The sequence below is a fragment of the Alosa sapidissima genome, chromosome 24, assembly GCF_018492685.1.
Source record: "Alosa sapidissima isolate fAloSap1 chromosome 24, fAloSap1.pri, whole genome shotgun sequence".
NCBI classification, from domain to species: Eukaryota; Metazoa; Chordata; class Actinopteri; order Clupeiformes; family Clupeidae; genus Alosa; species Alosa sapidissima.
In genome coordinates, this window is record NC_055980.1 from 1,105,918 (window position 1) to 1,127,357 (window position 21,440).

Genomic DNA, 21,440 nt, shown 5'->3' on the forward strand with positions numbered 1-21,440 from the left:
TAAGCTGGACTATTGTAATTCACTATTAGCTGGCTTACCCGCTTGTGTAACAAGATCATTACAGCTGATTCAGAATGCTGGAGCACGCCTGGTCTTCAATCAGCCAAAGAGGACACATGTAACTCCTCTCCTAGTTACCCTCCATTGGCTCCATATAGTATCCAGAATTAAATTTAAATCTCTCACTTTGGCCTATAGGACACTAACTGGATCTGCTCTTAGTTATTTTAATTCAATAATCAAGCCTTACATCCCCAACCGCCCACTGCGGTCTTCTGGTGAGCGTCTGTTGTGTCGACCAGTCATGAAAACTGGGTCTAATTCCAGACTCTTTTCTTCAGTGGTTCCATGTTGGTGGAATGAATTGCCCAGTGCTCTCCGTTCCTGTGGTAGTTTTGGGTCGTTTAAGAGGGGTCTAAAGACATTCCTATTCAACATATACTTAGTTGTTTAAGCGCTTATGTGTTATGGTTTGTTATAATGTTGTTTTATTTCAATTGGGCTGTTAATTAATTTGACATTATTGTTTATTATTGATATTCTCCTTAATGTAGTCTTAGCATGTCATTGTTTTTATATTATTGATTGAATGGACATTATTGCTTTATTATTGCCTTTCCCCTTTTTTTCCATTGCTTTTTATTAGGCTATTGATTGAATTGATATTATTGTGTATTATAACTATTCTCTTTATTATATTTGACCTACATTCTAATCTGTTCCCTGTTCAATTTTAAATATTATGTTGTTTGTATTTATGTGTCGCTTTGGACAAAGGCGTCTGCTAAATCCATAACCATAACCATAATAAAGCTTTACAACACGATGTGTCGGCTTTGGAAGTGTCAGGTTGTCTGTAGTAGGCTAGGCTACTGTACATGCACTGGACCATAAATATGCCAGCAAATAAATAAAACTAAATAAACTCCACGTGGGTCTTGAATCGCTACTAAATTAAACTTCTTGTATTCATTGTAATTAAACTTCTTAATTAATTAAAGGAACCTTATATAAGAAATGTATTTCAGTTAATCATAAAATGGCCAACTAGACATTAAGAAATCATGTTCATTTCAAATACTTATATCACTGACAACAGTAGTCCGGCCAGGATATTGTCATTTAAAAAGTTGCAGCCCTCAACTGATGTTGATGTTGTGTTTTGTCATGTCATGTTTTGGCCTGATGCGCCACCATCCACCTATCTACTAATCACAAAGTCAGTAGTGTCTCTGCATTTGGGTTGGCAACCTCAAGTCAGGGGGGAGGGGGAGGGGATACACCGCTCTGCAATTTGAAAGTGATTGCAGTACCAGTTTTGGCCACAATCTTACATATGGTTCCTTTAATTAATTAAGTCAGTATATTACATTTATAATTTTACATGAATCATTGACACATATCATGAAGGGTTGAAAGATTTATTGAATGATACACTGAAATATAGATTGAATGCCATATAGATTGACAATATGCAGGATTCTAGTAGGCAAAACAAATATTGATAAGCCCCGTCCATTGAACGCACATAAGTCAATAGGTCATCACCAGCCACGCTCAGACATCTTCGGCCTAAAGCTCATTTAGTTGCATTGGAGGCGGTTCTATGGGATTTTATACAGATTTGAGTTGAAAAAAAAAAAATGGCCAAGCAATATGGTCGGGATAAATTCAATACAGAGTCAACTGTAAAAAATGCACATCCACAAACATACAGAATAAGTAGAATTCATTGCAGTGTAGCCATGAGTGTCTTTCTTGAGAGAATTGAATTTCACATTTGATGATTTCAACAAATCATCAAAGCAGTAATGACAAATGTCCCACACCATCGGCACTTCTTCACAGCAGACTCCTTTCATTCTCTCACTTGCTGCACAGCTGACATGATTTTTTCCAGCTCTCTATGAAATAAGATCACTGCATGACCCACAGCTCTCTCAATATCTATTGAGTCATCAGGACTGATAAAGGGGCTACAGTGAACATTCTTTCGCAGGTCTTGGAGCACTCTGGCCTTAGACTTGTTTAATTCCTTGGCTAATGATGACAGGTTTTCTGAAGAGATGCTCTTTTCTGTACAATAAAGACAAAAACATGCCATGGGTTTTGGACTAAAACATAGCCCTAACCCTAGCCAATCTATCATTTAGGTCTAACATTTTTAGCTTGCTATCCTACCACTACCTAGCCTAGAAATCTAGACGCACCCTAGCGGGCTAGTCTAGCAACTCTCCGTTGGCTTGTGAGCTCGAAAAATTAAACTTCTATCAGGCCAATCAAATTGTGTATAGAGTCGTTAGGCGGGCTTAACATAATGATTTATGGCACAGTTGCAACGGTTTGGCTTGAATTCCCTGCTACTTGAAAACAAATAAGATAATGTTGCTGTTGGCGAACAGTGTGACACGAGTTAAGCTTTTATTAAGTTGGCAAAAGTTTGAACTAGCCAACTAGCTCCGCTGGTGGGAAACGCATGGGACTCATAGGCGCTGTCCTATTGCGTGCAGAGGGAATTTGAAAGACAACCGATTATTCCGCCCCTCGGACTGAGCGCTGCGAACGGTGAGTGCCCAGACCCTACATTTTAATGTGGGTCTGGCTCTAACCACTACCTGCAGCATGGTTGTTGATATCACTAACCTGGCCACTCTTTATTAAAATCCAAATGCATCTAACCCTCTGCTACTGTTCTTTTCACTCGTCACTTTTTACAGCCAGTCTTGTGCTTGTCAGTATTTCCCGCAGTGTTTTACAGCTTATGCAGCAGCCAGTGTTAGGCAAGTTATTTCAAAAGCGTTATGTATTATGTATTATTTATTACTGTCATTTCAAAGTAATTTGTTACGTTACATTACTGTCTCTGAATTGTAAGGCATTACACTACTACTGCATTATTAAGTTACTTTCACCAAAATAACTGGAAATATGGATTTGGCATTCTAAATGTAAGTTATTATTTATTATATGCTGAAGGCAACTCATTACACATCCAGTGGAGGGCGATGTGGTATAACATAATGACTGAGTTAGGTTTAAGGCTAACAACAGTAGAATGTAATAGGTGCAGTGATGGCTCATGAAACGCAATACAAGAAACTAGTCAGGGGGTCAATTCTGAAAAGGGCTTCCGTTAAGACTTTTGCGGACATGTTTTGGTACAAGCTGTCACCCTATTTTTTTAGGTAAAAGACACCCATACGTAAGATATTAGGGTGGTTGTCAAGCTGATTTTTTTTTTTTGTGTGACTTGTACAAGCACTTTCAGGCCAATTTTTTGGTTTCCTGCTCAACACGACATGCCAACAATAAATGTTGAATATCTCCACAACCACAAGGACCATATACATAAAAAAAGGTATCAAATGAAAGCTAACTCTCCTGGGCTGTCTGCAGAAGAGATACCAGAACTAGAACATGAAAAAAACATCTCCGCCTAAAGAGAACCAGTTTTCAAAGTGAATACTGTATCAGCTTGGAAACATAACATAGTATCCCAGAACCTCTTTCAATCAGTACCCCTATCTATGGGAATGAGTCAAGCCAAGTTTAAAGCTTGTAGGGAGAGACTATTTCCGCCTTGACATTAAAGAAGTTATAATTCTTTAATGTCAAGGCGGAAATGTAGAACTGATGGTGGTCTATGGTGCTATTTGACTTCATGTACGAGGTTGTAACACAAATTATATTTAATTGACTTTTCACTATAGTTATTAATTCCATTTTAACATAACTGCTCTCTCACTTCTTTAGGGTTAGGGGTTAGTAACTAGTTAGTAGTAATAACTAGTCTTGCTGATCCTAGCACTTACCACCTGACTAGAACTGACTCTCGATTGTTTAAAAAACAGCACTCACTGATGGACTTATTCTTATTGTACTAGAGCTTTTTTTAAATTGTCCTAGAATTGTTGAGAGAATTGCTTTAAAAAGCTTAAACTGTTAACCATAGTACGATGTACTAATAATGTACTAAAAATGTAAGAATGTTGATGTGAAAAAATCAAGTGAGCTGTTTGCATCCCTGAGTTATAGAGATTTCCACATCTTAAGGGCTAGTCCACACGTACCAAACCAATCTTTTTTTCCTCCGTCTTCCCTGGAACCGTATCAAGAATATTTGCGTCCAAACGGATCCATCTCAACACGACTCAACACGTTACTTCATATCCTAGGCCTATAGGTGGCACTGTTCCTCTTACAGAAATTAACCAAAGCTTGCGCGATGTAGGCTATACAAACAGACAGAATAGGCTAGGACGAAAATGGCTAGTGCAAGGAAACCAGAATTGTTTGTGTGGACGGATAGTGAACTGTAACGGATAGCCAACTGTAGTCAACTGTAAAACTAATAAACTTCATTTTTACGGTTTGTGAAGGGTGCAGTCCCGTCCTTTATTTGGCTAATGCAGGTACAAATAATCTCCTTTACTTTCTTTGGTTGTAGGATAGTCCGCGATTCACATTAATTTTGGCTATAACCGCAAATGCATAGGCTACTAAACGCTAGGTCTACCCAAGTTAGGCTATTCTGTCGCCACATTTATAATATTGCTATAATACCTTCGTTAGTAACAGTCGATACTTTTGCCTGCATCAAATCGCGCATTCGCATTTAGTGCACATCTACCATAGGCTTAACATAAGTTACACGTCTTTGTATGCTCATATCTGACTTCACTAGACTATGAATGCATTTATTTATGTTGTAAGACATGTAAAATAAATGAATGGCACCGGCACTACACACAAATTAATTTAAACTTACACCGCACTTCCCTAATAACTTCTGACTAGTTCTCTTGCGTCACTGACGATAGCTAGAAATGCATCAAGAAAACACAGGGAAAACACTGTTCAGTCCACCAAGTCATGATAAGCTATTGATGCTGCAGAGCACCAGTTGTGATATTTATCCTACTGAGTGTAATCGTAGGTAAAGTCATGTATGAAAACTATTGTTAGGCAATACTATAAGTGTCAAGTCAAGGGCAGCTGAGGTGTGGCGATGACATCATCAATACGCATATGCGGTTTCGCCGTCCAAACGAACTCGCAAGGGCTACGGTTTCAGATTTTTCCACCCTGGGACCAGGTTTCAAAAAAGTGTTCGGGCAGTGCGTTTACAGGATTCGTTTGGACGATCAGCCAAGACAAAGCAAAACCGGTGCGTTTAACCCAAAAAGCATCTCTGTGTGGACGGGGCCTAAATCATTTCATTCAGTGCAATCTAGCCTCCCCTAGAGCCACCACTGGAAGTTTATATTGGGGAACAGTATCCCTGAAAATAACTTTTTTTCTGACTTCATTTGATCCTGCTATACAATTTATGATGTACGTTGTGTAAGAGATTATTCTACTCCCTACAGAAGGAACCTGGGCTTACCTCTAGCAGTCAGCATGGCCTGGGACACTAAGCGCCTGCAGGCCTGATCAGCTTGGTGTACCACACTATTAGCACAGCTCTGTCGATCTATCTCCTACAGAAGTAAAGCATATTAAGTCCATTACAATTCATCTCTCATTAGGAAAGATGATTTATGTCATGACAATGAGAAATAATCATTTCAAATTAATCAAAATATTTTAACAACTACATACCCTCTTTTCAGTATCATTTTGGAAAGGACTCAAAGGATTGTCAAAGGCAGAAGAAATCAATGTGGTCAGGCTCTGACTGAGAGAGACACATTAATTGTGAAGCAAACCCAAACCCAAAAACTAATTCAATCACTTTCTGTAACAATCTGGGGCAATGTCTTACAGATCATGATTTGTAAACTCTTCACAGCTGGAAAGTGTTAAACTGTTTTGTTCCCATGAATTCTTCAAAGGATTTGGTGGTTCCATGCGTTTAACCATATCCAGTATGACTTCTTCAGACAATGGTACTGCCCTGGTTCTGTTCCGACTGACACACAGTTCTGTTGGACATTGAAGATAAACTTGACAGAACCCAACACCATCTACAAAACATAACACATATATTGCCTGAGTAAATGAAGACTTACAGGTTTGGACCCCTAGAAGTATCATTATATAAAAACAATAATGACAAATACAGCCCTTCAGAGGTTGAGAGAGGAAATAAAGCTGAATCATCAAAGACCAAACACTGCAGTATAGCAATTTCCTGTGTAGCCGCATTGTGTATTAGGCCTAACCGCACAACAATGTTTTATGTCCATTAAAAAACACAAATGACCATGCATTGACCGCACCCGTGTATTAACTGCAGTGCCCAATAGCCCAATGAATCAGAATTAGATCAGTACTTTAATCAGAAAGAAGAATTGTTTCTTGTTTGCAAGAAAGATGTGTTAGCTATGATTTTGAAAACACTGGGTAAATGTTTACTGTACTGTACCTGTAATTCTGTAATACACAGTGGTTTTTGCTCCATAGAAATCGGCATGGAATGAATATATTCATAATAATATAATAATAATTCCTACAGTATAATAATATTTTCGTGGGGTTGTCAGCACTGTACCACTGTAGACTTACATGTCTTAGTGTCACGCTAGCCAACAATTTTGTCTTTGGTCATTGATTTAGTGTTCGCTGACTCGCATTCAGTCCTAGAAACATGCACTGTTGTATATCCTGTAGCTCACGCCATTGATATATTCTATCAACCAATTCGATTTGATAATACATGATCCCAAATTAAAGACCTATATCAAGAGTAAACAAAATCTATGGAATGAATTTCAAGAAAATAACTTGATATTTCCCTATGCACACACATCATCATAGTAATCTGGTCCATCTATGGTGTGGTACAGTGCTGTAATTAGGAGAACTATCTGTCCATTGTGGTATGCTGCCAATCAGCAATGCTTCATTAATTCAAGGCTGGTTTAGTTGTGGTTGGCAGTCGATACAAAAAGTTGATCTCATTAAGACAGGCATCCTGATGACTGGCAGCATGCAGGTAGTTCTCCCAATTACAGTGGCCATGAAACATGTAATGCCTGCATTTCATGTTGTTTCGTAGCCTGTACGTCATATTCTATACAATGTAACAAACCTATAACATAATAGATAATGGAGATATGCAGAAACAAACACAGTTGTTAATATTGTTTTGCAAAAGAGGGTGCATGGAATTCTACAGAGCCCGCGTGAAAGGTCAGGCTGGGGATTTATTTAGAGCAATAGTTTTGCGTTCCCTCGCAATAACTTTGCTATCTATCTATCTAAAACTACCGTATTGCTCTAAATAAATCCCTAACCTAACCCTTCGCAGGCTCCGTAGAATTCTAAACTTCTCAAAAGGACATCATTTACAGCAATTGACACTAAAAATCACCTACACTTTCTTGCAAGCTGGTAGACTTCGAATCTCATGCTCTGATAGTAGAAATTGTCATCGAGCAGAAAGAGTATTTTTTTCTGGGAATGTGAAGAAGCCTGCAATGTTGTTGGTAAATGCTGCTTCTGCAATGCCATACATCGCTGATGCACTACGTCATGGTCACTCCCGCAGGAACTGGGGTCTTGTGAAGGATTCTGCAAAAACTTTGCCAGCCAGGACAGAATGGCTTGTCTGTGGTGTTTCCATTTGGTTTGCTGAGTAACAGGGAACAGTGTTGACGTAAACACACAGGAACAACGAGAAAAAAATATCGGCCCCGTGGGCTTTCTAGTACACAGTACCCTAAGTTACTTAACTTCGATTAAAATTAGATGTCAATTTAAATACCGTTTGATGTGGCTGACTCTTAGTTTCCATACAGACTTCATTAAAAGCCTCCTGCGGTATCAAGTCATCGTAAAGCAACGACCACGTCCTCCAACCCATCAGCGTTGTGTGGTTCGAAAGTGCCTTCACAATAGTCGTCTTTCCTGCAGCAGGTAAGCCACAGAAAAGACACATGCATATTTGACGACGGTGAGGCACTTCATTCAGCTTGACATCCATAGCTTAGGCGGACATATGTAAACATCTATGGATGACAGTAGGTCGGAGTTTGGACGGAATTTCTACACGGCCTTTTCACTTCCGGTTTTGTTTTGTTCATCTGATATACCGCCGCCTGTTGTACAGGGGGTTCATATGCCTTCATGCCAACTGGGCCAAATAAAAAATGTCAAAATGACGCCTCCACGCGTAGATATTACTTCCCCAGGAGTAAAAAACAGACACCTGTGGGGTAGGCTATGCTACGGAGCTCGATTAGTGAGGTAGGCTGTTAAAGCCAGGGTATGCTACGAAAGGCTCTGTTTTAGCGTCGCTGTATCACCATGGCGTTTAGGCCAGTCAATCCCCTTACCAAAAAATCTTATAGGATTCTGATAGTCAATCCTTTAGGATTAGTCCTATCTTTTGGAACAAAAAAAAATCCTACAGGAATCCTATTGGATTTTTTAAAAGCACACAACTTGATATATCCTATTGGATTTTTATTCCTATAGGATTTCTATTCCTATAGGACTTATTCCAGTAGGATTTATTCCTATTGGATTTTTACTTCTATTTCCCTAATGGATTTATGCACATGGTCTCCATAGACATTATGCAAAAGAAACGAAACACAGTACAAATGAAATGGATGGTCATAAGTAAATAACATTTATTATATCAATACATTTTTAAAAAAATCAGATGTGAGTGTGTGTATGTGTATGTGAGTGAGCATGTGTGTGTGTGTGTGTGTGTACGCGTTCACTTGGAGCGTCTTCTGGCCAACTTTGCTTCATCAGCGCATTTCTGTGAAATGGCTTGCTTGACCAGGGCAGGGTCCACCCCAAATTTGTTGGTGATATAGTCTGAAAAACATATAGGAGAGAAGAGCAACACATGAACAGATTAATACACTGTAAATCTTTAGAAGATACAGTGATACACTGGCCGGAGCAGACACAAGGCAAACATGGATACTATAGCTTGTTTCCCCTTGTGATTTGTCGTTTAGCCCAGTTGTTTCTTTGAAATTGAGCTCTTCAATTAAGCAATCTTACATGAGATGCCTTTCTTGAATGTCATTATTGGCATGGACGGATTATGAACTTTCAGGCCCCTGGGCCCAGATGTATTAAGAGCCCCCCACTAATTCTCGCATATGTGTGTGTTTTTTTTTTTATTTGTTTGATGTGATTTCCTGTATTCTGGTGCATTTTGGGGATGGCCAATACTTTAATTCAATCAGATTCAAAGTCTACATCCCGATGTGTTGATATTGATGATCAATGATTCCATGCAATGGCTTGGGCTTCAGGGCCCCCTGACCACTTGGGCCCCTGGGCCTGGTAGGCCCGTGCAGTAATCCATCCCTGATTATTGGTACGCAAAGTACAGCCACAGGAACGAGTCACTTGCGCAGAGTTCCGTAGTGCTGTACTTCAAGTACCAATAATGACATTTAAGAACGCCATTGAGTGTAAGATTGCGATTCAATAACACAAACAATATGAAATCTGACATGTTGTTGCTAACATAATGCTGCTGGCAGCTGGTTCATGCAGGTCACAGTTTCTGGTGTGAACACCACACACACGCACTGTGAATACACATTAACTGCTATGCACTGATTGCAGTCTAAAATAGGCCTTATAAGGAGTGAAATGGTTAGTGTGAGCACTGCATTGTACTGGAAACTATGGGAACACAAACAAGATACTCACTTAGTATGTCCGACGTCTTTGCAGAATTGAGCTGGGGCTTGGGCTGTCTTCCCAGAAAGGCATTAGACAGCTTCCCCGTATATGAATGTGTGGCCAGGACCTGCCTCCCAAACACTGCCATCAACAAGTCCTTGGTGGCCTTTACTAGGGTCACTCCACTTGATGTGGGCATACTGGGTGGCCGTGATCTTCACTGTAGGGCCTATGTGAATCTAAAAATTACCAAAATACAGAAAGAGAATGTCAGTAAGCACTATGTGTAAATGATCAAGCTGCAAAAAGCATGATGCTTTTTCTTTTCTTTGAATGGCTTCTGGGAACATAAGTGACTTTCACCTGGACTGGTGAGGGTGAGGGTGGTGATGTTGATGATGTTGTTCTTGAGGGTGGTGATGGGGATGATGAGTGGTGATGGGGATGATGATGATGGTAATAAGGGTGATCTTGATAATGTGGATGACGCTGGCTGAGTAATTTGATCTGTATAAAAAAACAAACAAACAAAAAAAACAGTAACAATTCAGGATCTATGTAATACTTTTGGGCTAAAAAATCCTGACTTCGAGACAGGAACAGAATAGAAACAACAGCATTGACATTATGTGTATCTATGTTCAGAATACAGAACCACATACCTCTCACAGTACGCTCCAGGTTGATTATTTTCTCCCGCATCTCTAAAAGCAGACATCGCATCTCATTAAGCTGGTTAGCTATGCTGCTATCGGCTGCTGGGTTCTGGGGAGAGAGAGAATTTTCAGAAATCCCAGAGGTTTCAAATCTCCATCAGTGCACAGAAGCATATATAAAAGGCTGGAATTTACTTGTTGTAGACAATGCATTTGTGTACGCAGCATGGCTGCCATGGGTATTCTGTGTTTGTTTTAAGTGTCGGTTGCGCATGTCGTCGCAAGCAAGCATGACATGTCCGCAAGATGCGATACTGACAAGAAAGTGGGGGGTGGTTGCATGAAAAAAACAGTGACGAAAAGATGCAATATTGACAACAACCCTGGGGATTTTCCAAATCTGCCCCAAGTGGAGACCACTATTGTGAGATTTGACTGCGTAATGCTGCAACAAGTCTATACACAGAACACCGCGGGTCGCAGGAGGGCGCAAACGCTTACGCTTGGTCTAACAACAAGTAAATTCTAACCTTTACTTACAGAAGTATTCTTATATATAAACTGTACTGATAAATTAGGTTATTAACGTACCACATCTCTGGAGTATCCCGGCTCACTCTCCTATGGAGCAAGGGAGAGAGATAAGTCCAAACCAAACCAAATGTGGCATTATCAACACTCTAAGCTGAGCACAGACAATAGCAAATGTTAACTCTTCACTTACTTCATATTCATTTAAAAACGGCAGAGACAGAGCCTTTGTTAAATTCTTTTTCCCCTTTAGTTTTGGATTTGTGTCCTCCTACAGCATAAGAAAAGATTGAACATTTTCAAAAAAAAGACTTAACATTGACCTCAGAAGTTAGATCAGAAGATCCATCAATTAAGGTCATATTTATGAGGCTATTGGCCTCATAACTTACCTCATCTTCACCGCTGGCAGGTGAAAACTGAGCTGGGGGTCGTTTCTCTCTGAGACCACAGCCACATTCTTCTGTGCCAGTAGCTGCATTTCTGCACCCCCTCTCCAGTGCTTCCAAGGCCCTTATGGAAGGCTCCCTAATGGAAAAAACTAAACCTCTGGGATTTTTCATTCACCAACAAAATAAATTTGCTTTCATAGTCCACCATTTCAATGGAGAACTAATTCGTGTACAGTTAATTTCACTTTCATAAACAAGAAAAAAACACTGGCATATCGATGAAATTCACACACCTTTCTGGATAATCTTAGCGGGGCTGGTCTCATTCCCGATACTGTACATCACATATGTAGCCCACTTCGCATAAGCCATTAACAACTTTATTTTGTGGTAGCACATCCCATGTAGGGGGGGGGGTCCTCGATCCACTGAATTATTTTCTGCAAATGGAAGGGGTAGAAGAGGGTTAAAGAGCCGTTGTATGATACTTACAAATGAAACAGTTTCACTTGGTACGCGTACATTCCACAACTGCAACATTGTTGCTGTCGGTAGTTATCTAACGTTAGTTACACTTATAGATAATGGCCAATTGTTACTGTTGGAAATAACTACAAGAAACAAACACATCACGCAGGTAGATATGACAGCATTAGGCTTAAACTACTTACAATGTTTAGATTGTTAACCACAGTGATACTGATGGTATTTTTTTTTTTTTTACGATAGCTGTAAAACTGTTTACATAGGGACAGTAGGCTAGCTGGTAACTAGCTAGCGATGGCTAACTGTGCTAGCTAGTAATAACGTCGTCGTCATCGACATCATAATTAAAAAAAAAACTGAACAGAGAATCACTGTTAATAGCCTTTATAGCACTGTATTTCTGTCCCAATTCACTATAAGGATACATTATCTAAAATAGATGACATTAACGTTACTCACTGTCAACTGTTATGCTTCCACTCAGCCCTCACGCTGGTGAGCCCTTTTTTATGTAGCTCAGTGGATTCCATGAATGGTGTGTGCCAAGTGGCTATAGCTGAGCATAGACCTACTACTAAAATTGTTTTTAAAAGCAAGTAGTAGTTTGTATTATTACAAATATTAACATTACAAACGTAAAGAAAGTTATACTTTGTATAGAGGCCCTTAAATAAACAACCATTTTATAAATGACATTTAGGCCTACTCTTATCTTAATTTCTGTATGGATAAATGGCAGAGTTATATGTTAGCTTATAGACTCGCTGAGCAATGACAGTAACCAAGCTAAATATTGTACCATAAAAACAATCAACAATCTTTCTTCTCCTGGTAGTTTTCCAATGGAGACAGGACTGAATCTGCCTACACGAAAAAAAGGCAGATATAAAAGGTAATTATGAAAAGCTGGTGGCATTGTTGTTTACGTTTCCTCATTCCAAAATAAAAGTTACAGTTATCAAATGGTATCATGTGCCATTCATATATTTAGATTTTTAGACCCTGATTTGCTTGATGAGGTTCCAAGGACATCCAAATGGAGACATTGTAACCAGGAGTGTGTTGAGGGTTCAGAGCATGCAGATGAGGACAATGGAGAAATAGACAATTCGGAGGACAATGGAGAGAGAGACAATTCAGAGATACTTTTGGACATTACTACTTTTGAAAATCATCAATTAGCAAGTGATTTGCCCAGATTTTCCAACACAGACAAGTCTATGGATTCCCCTTTATACCCAGGGTCGGATGTGACATTGGCACAATTTATTACAGTGCGTGAAAATGCACTGTACTGTTCTTCCTATGCTTCTTATTAGAGTGCATGAAAATGCACTCTACTGTTCTTCCTAGGCTTCTTCTTATTACAGTGCATGAAAATGCACTGTACTGTTATTCCAAGGCTTTTTACAGTGCATGGAAATGCACTGTACTGTTCTTCCTAGGCTTCTTCTTATTAGAGTGCATGAAAATGCACTCTACTGTTCTTCCTAGGCTTCTTCTTATTCTTATTACAGTGCATACTGTACTGTTCTTCCTAGGCTTCTTATTCTTATGCTTCTTCTTATTACAGTGCATGAAAATGCACTGTACTGTTCTTCCAAGGCATTTTATTACAGTGCATGAAAATGCACTGTACTGTTCTTCCTAGGCTTCTTCTTATTACAGTGCATGAAAATGCACTGTACTGTTCTTCCTAGGCTTCTTATTACAGTGCATGAAAATGCACTGTACTGTTCTTCCTAGGCTTCTTATTACAGTGCATGAAAATGCACTGTACTGTTCTTCCTAGGCATTTTATTACAGTGCATGAAAATGCACTGTACTGTTCTTCCTAGGCATTTTATTACAGTGCATGAAAATGCACTGTACTGTTATTCCAAGGCATTTTATTACAGTGCATGAAAATGCACTGTACTGTTCTTCCTAGGCTTCTTCTTCTTATTACAGTGCATGAAAATGCACTGTACTGTTCTTCCTAGGCTTCTTCTTATTACAGTGCATGAAAATGCACTGTACTGTTCTTCCTAGGCTTCTTCTTATTACAGTGCATGAAAATGCACTGTACTGTTCTTCCTAGGCTTCTTATTCTTATTCTTCTTCTAACGCATTTAATGCAGCTTCAACCGTTTAACGTAGAAACTTTATTCAAACTATGTTACGTAGGTCTTACTTGGGACATGGGTGCTATGTATTTTTCAGCTTTGTAACTTTTATACTTTTTAAACTATTAATTAAAAACTAGTCAAAATTTCCCCATAGACTTAACATGGGCTGATGACATCACAATAGAGCCGTTAAGCAATTAGAATCCTATGGCAGGTGTTCGGGCCACCTGGACCAACTGCCAGTCTCAGGCTTTAAGCATACAAACTGGCCCTATTAAGACTACACATCCTGTTCAACTGCTTCCTCTGCCAAAAACTGTTTCAAAATAAAAGTCCTCACTATAATATTTTACTGTTAAACAATTTAACCCTTTAAACTACTGAACTTTTTAACTGTTCAGCCATTGTAACTGTTACTTGTCATCAACTATGACTCCTACCCACTGTAGCTAGTTAGCTAAGTTAGCTAAGTAGCATGGTTAGCATAGTTAGCATGCTAGCATGTTAGCATGCTAGTTAGCATTTTTAGCAAAACTGCTTGAAATGATTAGCTAAGTTAGCTAAGTCACATGGTTAGCATAGTTAGCATGCTAACATGCTAGTTAGCATTTTTAGCAAAACTGCTAAAAACGATTAGCTAAGTCAACTAAGTAACATGGTTAGCATAGTTAGCATGCTAGTTAGCATTTTTTGCAAAACTGCTTAAAATGATTAGCTAAGTTAGCTAAGTCACATGGTTAGCATAGTTAGCATGCTAGCATGTTAACATGCTAGTTAACATTTTTTGCAAAACTGCTTAAAATGATTAGCTAAGTTAGCTAAGTTCCATGGTTAGCATGCTAGTTAGCATTTTTAGTAAAACTGCTTAAAATGATTAGCTAAGTCAGCTAAGTAACATGGTTAACATACTTAGCATTTTAACATTGTTAGCATGCTAGTTAGCATAGTAACTTGGTTAGCATTATTATCTTTGTTAATATAGTTAGCATAACTGCTAGCAAACATTAGAGCCATTCCAAGTGTCAGTTATCGTCAACTATCTACCTAAATAATTTAACCATTTAAACTATCCACTTATTTAACTGTTCAGTCATTCCAACTATATTAAACCTCATCTACCTAGCAACCAATATAGTTTGTTTTTACTCTGTATGATATTTTACATCATATTTTTGCATTTTCATGCACTGTATTTCCTTCAGGAAATGCTTTTCTAGTTCTTCTTCTTCTTCTAACGCATTTAATGCAGCTTCAACCGTTTAACGTAGAAACTTCATTCAAACTATGTTACGTAGGTCTTACTTAGGACATGGGTGCTATGTATTTTTCAACTTTGTAACTTTTATACTTTTTAAACTATTAATTAAAAACTAATCAAAATTTCCCCATTGACTTAACATTATGATTATGACATCACAATACGGCCGTTAAGCAATTAGAATCCTATGGCAGGTGTTCGGGCCACCTGGACCAACTGCCAGTCTCAGGCTTTAAGCATACAAACTGGCCCTATTAAGACTACACATCCTGTTCAACTGCTTCCTCTGCCAAAAACTGTTTCAAAATAAAAGTCCTCACTACAATATTTCACTGTTAAACAATTCAACCCTTTAAACTACTGAACTTTTTAACTGTTCAGCCATTGTAACTGTTACTTGTCATCAACTATGACTCCTACCCACTGTAGCTAGTTGGCTAAGTTAGCTAAGTAACATGGTTAGCATAGTTAGCATGCTAGCATGTTAGCATGCTAGTTAGCATTTTTAGCAAAACTGCTTAAAATGATTAGCTAAGTTAGCTAAGTCACATGGTTAGCATAGTTAGCATGCTAGCATGTTAGCATGCTAGTTAGCATTTTTTAGCAAAACTGCTAAAAACGATTAGCTAAGTCAGCTAAGTAACGTGGTTAGCATAGTTAGCATGCTAGCGCTAGCATGTTAGCATGCTAGTTAGCATTTTTAGCAAAACTACTAAAAACGATTAGCTAAGTAACATGGTTAGCATAGTTAGCATGCTAGCATGTTAACATGCTAGTTAGCATAGTAACTTTGTTAACATTATTATCTTTGTTAACATAGTTAGCATAACTGCTAGCAAACATTAGAGCCATTCCAACTGTCAGTTATCGTCAACTATCTACCTAAATAATTTAACCATTTAAACTATCCACCTATTTAACTGTTCAGTCATTCCAACTATATTAAACCTCATCTACTTAGCAACCAATATAGTTTGTTTTTACTCTGTATGATATTTTACATCATATTTTTGCATTTTCATGCACTGTATTTCCTTCAGGAAATGCTTTTCTAGTTATAGTGCATGAAAATGCACTGTACTGTTCTTCCTAGGCTTCTTATTCTTCTTCTTCTTCTAACGCATTTAATGCAGCTTCAACCGTTTAACGTAGAAACTTCATTCAAACTATGTTACGTAGGTCTTACTTAGGACATGGGTGCTATGTATTTTTCAGCTTTGTAACTTTTATACTTTTTAAACTATTAATTAAAAACTAGTCAAAATTTCCCCATAGACTTAACATGGGCTGATGACATCACAATAGAGCCGTTAAGCAATTAGAATCCTATGGCAGGTGTTCGGGCCACCTGGACCAACTGCCAGTCTCAGGCTTTAAGCATACAAACTGGCCCTATTAAGACTACACATCCTGTTCAACTGCTTCCTCTGCCAAAAACTGTTTCAAAATAAAAGTCCTCACTACAATATTTCACTGTTAAACAATTTAACCCTTTAAACTACTGAACTTTTTAACTGTTCAGCCATTGTAACTGTTACTTGTCATCAACTATGACTCCTACCCACTGTAGCTAGTTAGCTAAGTTAGCTAAGTAACATGGTTAGCATAGTTAGCATGCTAGCATGTTAGCATGCTAATTAACATTTTTAGCAAAACTGCTAAAAATGATTAGCTAAGTTAGCTAAGTCACATGGTTAGCATAGTTAGCATGCTAGCATGTTAGCATGCTAATTAACATTTTTAGCAAAACTGCTAAAAATGATTAGCTAAGTTAGCTAAGTCACATGGTTAGCATAGTTAGCATGCTAGCATGCTAGTTAGCATTTTTTAGCAAAACTGCTTAAAATGATTAGCTAAGTTAGCTAAGTCACATGGTTAGCATAGTTAGCATGCTAGCATGTTAGCATGCTAGTTAGCATTTGTAACAAAACTGCTAAAAATGATTAGCTAAGTCACATGGTTAGCATGCTAGCATGTTAGCATGCTAGTTAGCATAGTTAGCAAAACTGCTAAAAATGATTAGCTAAGTTAGCTAAGTAACGTGGTTGACATAGTTTACATGCTAGCGTGTTAGCATGCTAGTTAGCATAGTAACTTTGTTAACATTATTATCTTTGTTAACATAGTTAGCATAACTGCTAGCAAACATTAGAGCCATTCCAACTGTCAGTTATCGTCAACTATCTACCTAAATAATTTAACCATTTAAACTATCCACCTATTTAACTGTTCAGTCATTCCAACTATATTAAACCTCATCTACTTAGCAACCAATATAGTTTGTTTTTACTCTGTATGATATTTGACATCATATTTTTGCATTTTCATGCACTGTATTTCCTTCAGGAAATGCTTTTCTAGTTCTTCTTCTTCTTCTAACGCACTTAATGCAGCTTCAACCGTTTAACGTAGAAACTTCATTCAAACTATGTTACGTAGGTCTTACTTAGGACATGGGTGCTATGTATTTTTCAGCTTTGTAACTTTTATACTTTTTAAACTATTAATTAAAAACTAGTCAAAATTTCCCCATAGACTTAACATTGGGCCTTTATGACATCACAGCAATTAGAATCTTATGGCAGGTGTTCGGGCCACCTGGACCAACTGCCAGTCTCAGGCTTTAAGCATACAAACTGGCCCTATTAAGACTACACATCCTGTTCAACTGCTTCCTCTGCCAAAAACTGTTTCAAAATAAAAGTCCTCACTATAATATTTTACTGTTAAACAATTTAACCCTTTAAACTACTGAACTTTATAACTGTTTAGCCATTGTAACTGTTACTTGTCATCAACTATGACTCCTACCCACTGTAGCTAGTTAGCTAAGTTAGCTAAGTCACATGGTTAGCATGCTAGCATGTTAGCATGCTAGTTAGCATTTTTAGCAAAACTGCTTAAAATGATTAGCTAAGTTAGCTAAGTCACATGGTTAGCATGCTAGCATGTTAGCATGCTAGTTAGCATTTTTAGCAAAACTGCTAAAAATGATTAGCTAAGTTAGCTAAGTAACATGGTTAACATAGTTAGCATGCTAGCATGTTAGCATGCTAGTTAGCATTTTTAGCAAAACTGCTAAAAATGATTAGCTAAGTTAATAAAGTAACGTGGTTAGCATAGTTAGCATGCTAGTGTGTTAGCATGCTAGTTAGCATAGTAACTTGGTTAACATTATTATCTTTGTTAATATAGTTAGCATAACTGCTAGCAAACATTAGAGCCATTCCAACTGTCAGTTATCGTCAACTATCTACCCAAATAATTTAACCATTTAAACTATCCACCTATTTAACTGTTCAGTCATTCCAACTATATTAAACCTCATCTACTTAGCAACCAATATAGTTTGTTTTTACTCTGTATGATTTTTTTACGTTATATTTTTGCATTTTCATGCACTGTATTTCCTTCAGGAAATGCTTTTCTAGTTCTTCTTCTTCTTCTAACGCATTTAATGCAGCTTCAACCGTTTAACGTAGAAACTTCATTCAAACTATGTTACGTAGGTCTTACTTAGGACATGGGTGCTATGTATTTTTCAACTTTGTAACTTTTATACTTTTTAAACTATTAATTAAAAACTAATCAAAATTTCCCCATTGACTTAACATTATGATTATGACATCACAATACGGCCGTTAAGCAATTAGAATCCTATGGCAGGTGTTCGGGCCACCTGGACCAACTGCCAGTCTCAGGCTTTAAGCATACAAACTGGCCCTATTAAGACTACACATCCTGTTCAACTGCTTCCTCTGCCAAAAACTGTTTCAAAATAAAAGTCCTCACTACAATATTTCACTGTTAAACAATTCAACCCTTTAAACTACTGAACTTTTTAACTGTTCAGCCATTGTAACTGTTACTTGTCATCAACTATGACTCCTACCCACTGTAGCTAGTTAGCTAAGTTAGCTAAGTAACATGGTTAGCATAGTTAGCATGCTAGCATGTTAGCATGCTAGTTAGCATTTTTAGCAAAACTGCTAAAAATGATAAGCTAAGTCAGCTAAGTAACGTGGTTAGCATAGTTAGCATGCTAGCATGTTAGCATGCTAGTTAGCATTTTTAGCAAAACTGCTTAAAATGATTAGCTAAGTCAGCTAAGTAACGTGGTTAGCATAGTTAGCATGCTAGCGCTAGCATGTTAGCATGCTAGTTAGCATTTTTAGCAAAACTACTAAAAACGATTAGCTAAGTAACATGGTTAGCATAGTTAGCATGCTAGCGTGTTAGCATAGTAACTTTGTTAACATTATTATCTTTGTTAACATAGTTAGCATAACTGCTAGCAAACATTAGAGCCATTCCAACTGTCAGTTATCGTCAACTATCTACTTAAATAATTTAACCATTTAAACTATCCACCTATTTAACTGTTCAGTCATTCCAACTATATTAAACCTCATCTACTTAGCAACCAATATAGTTTGTTTTTACTCTGTATGATATTTTACATCATATTTTTGCATTTTCATGCACTGTATTTCCTTCAGGAAATGCTTTTCTAGTTCTTCTTCTTCTTCTAACGCGTTTAATGCAGCTTCAACCGTTTAACGTAGAAATTTCATTCAAACTATGTTACGTAGGTCTTACTTAGGACATGGGTGCTATGTATTTTTCAACTTTGTAACTTTTATACTTTTTAAACTATTAATTAAAAACTAGTCAAAATTTCCCCATAGACTTAACATGGGCTGATGACATCACAATAGAGCCGTTAAGCAATTAGAATCCTATGGCAGGTGTTCGGGCCACCTGGACCAACTGCCAGTCTCAGGCTTTAAGCATACAAACTGGCCCTATTAAGACTACACATCCTGTTCAACTGCTTCCTCTGCCAAAAACTGTTTCAAAATAAAAGTCCTCACTACAATATTTCACTGTTAAACAATTTAACCCTTTAAACTACTGAACTTTTTAACTGTTCAGCCATTGTAACTGTTACTTGTCATCAACTATGACTCCTACCCACTGTAGCTAGTAAGCTAAGTTAGCTAAGTAACATGGTTAGCATGCTAGCATGTTAGCATGCTAGTTAGCATTTTTAGCAAAACTGCTAAAAACGATTAGCTAAGTCAGCTAAGTCATATGGTTAGCATAGTTAGCATGCTAGCATGCTAGCATGCTAATTAGCATTTTTAGCAAAACTGCTAAAAATGATTAGCTAAGTCAGCTAAGTAACGTGGTTAACATAGTTAGCATGCTAGCATGTTAGCATGCTAATTAACATTTTTAACAAAACTGCTAAAAACGATTAGCTAAGTTAACTAAGTAACGTGGTTAGCATAGTTAGCATGCTAGCGCTAGCATGTTAGCATACTAGTTAGCATTTTTATCAAAACTGCTAAAAACGATAAGCTAAGTTAGCTAAGTAACATGGTTAGCATAGTCAGAATGCTAGCATGTTAGCATGCTAGTTAGCATAGTAACTTTGTTAACATTATTATGTTTTTTTAACATAGTTAGCATAACTGCTAGCAAACATTAGAGCCATTCCAACTGTCAGTTATCGTCAACTATCTACTTAAATAATTTAACCATTTAAACTATCCACCTATTTAACTGTTCAGTCATTCCAACTATATTAAACCTCATCTACTTAGCAACCAATATAGTTTGTTTTTACTCTGTATGATATTTTACATCATATTTTTGCATTTTCATGCACTGTATTTCCTTCAGGAAATGCTTTTCTAGTTCTTCTTCTTCTTCTAACGCGTTTAATGCAGCTTCAACCGTTTAACGTAGAAATTTCATTCAAACTATGTTACGTAGGTCTTACTTAGGACATGGGTGCTATGTATTTTTCAACTTTGTAACTTTTATACTTTTTAAACTATTAATTAAAAACTAGTCAAAATTTCCCCATAGACTTAACATGGGCTGATGACATCACAATAGAGCCGTTAAGCAATTAGAATCCTATGGCAGGTGTTCCGGCCACCTGGACCAACTGCCAGTCTCAGGCTTTAAGCATACAAACTGGCCCTATTAAGACTACACATCCTGTTCAACTGCTTCCTCTGCCAAAAACTGTTTCAAAATAAAAGTCCTCACTACAATATTTCACTGTTAAACAATTTAACCCTTTAAACTACTGAACTTTATAACTGTTTAGCCATTGTAACTGTTACTTGTCATCAACTATGACTCCTACCCACTGTAGCTAGTTAGCTAAGTTAGCTAAGTCACATGGTTAGCATGCTAGCATGTTAGCATGCTAGTTAGCATTTTTAGCAAAACTGCTAAAAATGATTAGCTAAGTTAGCTAAGTCACATGGTTAGCATAGTTAGCATGTTAGCATGTTAGCATGCTAGTTAGCATTTTTAGCAAAACTGCTTAAAATGATTAGCTAAGTTAGCTAAGTCACATGGTTAGCATGCTAGCATGTTAGCATGC

General features: G+C 37.7%; 2 protein-coding genes across 4 annotated transcripts; both read right to left on the bottom strand.

The window, feature by feature from the left end:
* Window positions 1-1,405: 1,405 nt before the first annotated feature.
* Window positions 1,406-8,006, bottom strand: LOC121700455 (L-seryl-tRNA(Sec) kinase-like). Of its 2 annotated transcripts, XM_042083408.1 has the most exons (7): window positions 7,709-8,006; window positions 7,320-7,575; window positions 5,765-5,966; window positions 5,602-5,677; window positions 5,387-5,480; window positions 1,816-2,076; window positions 1,406-1,623 (listed from the first exon to the last, which is right to left on the bottom strand). In XM_042083408.1, exons 1-6 carry the CDS (start codon window positions 7,925-7,927, stop codon window positions 1,859-1,861), a joined length of 1,065 nt encoding a protein of 354 aa, XP_041939342.1. In that variant the 5' UTR covers window positions 7,928-8,006; the 3' UTR covers window positions 1,406-1,623; window positions 1,816-1,858. The 2 variants fall into 2 exon arrangements, with proteins under 2 accessions (XP_041939342.1, XP_041939341.1); XM_042083407.1 differs by having other exon boundaries at window positions 1,406-2,076.
* Window positions 8,007-8,440: 434 nt separating this feature from the next.
* Window positions 8,441-12,164, bottom strand: LOC121700194. 2 transcript variants are annotated; one of them, XM_042083001.1, is made up of 9 exons: window positions 12,128-12,164; window positions 11,476-11,622; window positions 11,183-11,331; window positions 10,984-11,061; window positions 10,851-10,880; window positions 10,266-10,368; window positions 9,967-10,110; window positions 9,631-9,842; window positions 8,441-8,775 (listed from the first exon to the last, which is right to left on the bottom strand). In XM_042083001.1, exons 2-8 carry the CDS (start codon window positions 11,579-11,581, stop codon window positions 9,781-9,783), a joined length of 672 nt encoding a protein of 223 aa, XP_041938935.1. In that variant the 5' UTR covers window positions 11,582-11,622; window positions 12,128-12,164; the 3' UTR covers window positions 8,441-8,775; window positions 9,631-9,780. The 2 variants fall into 2 exon arrangements, with proteins under 2 accessions (XP_041938935.1, XP_041938934.1); XM_042083000.1 differs by having other exon boundaries at window positions 11,476-12,134.
* Between the last annotated feature and the right edge of the window lie 9,276 nt (window positions 12,165-21,440).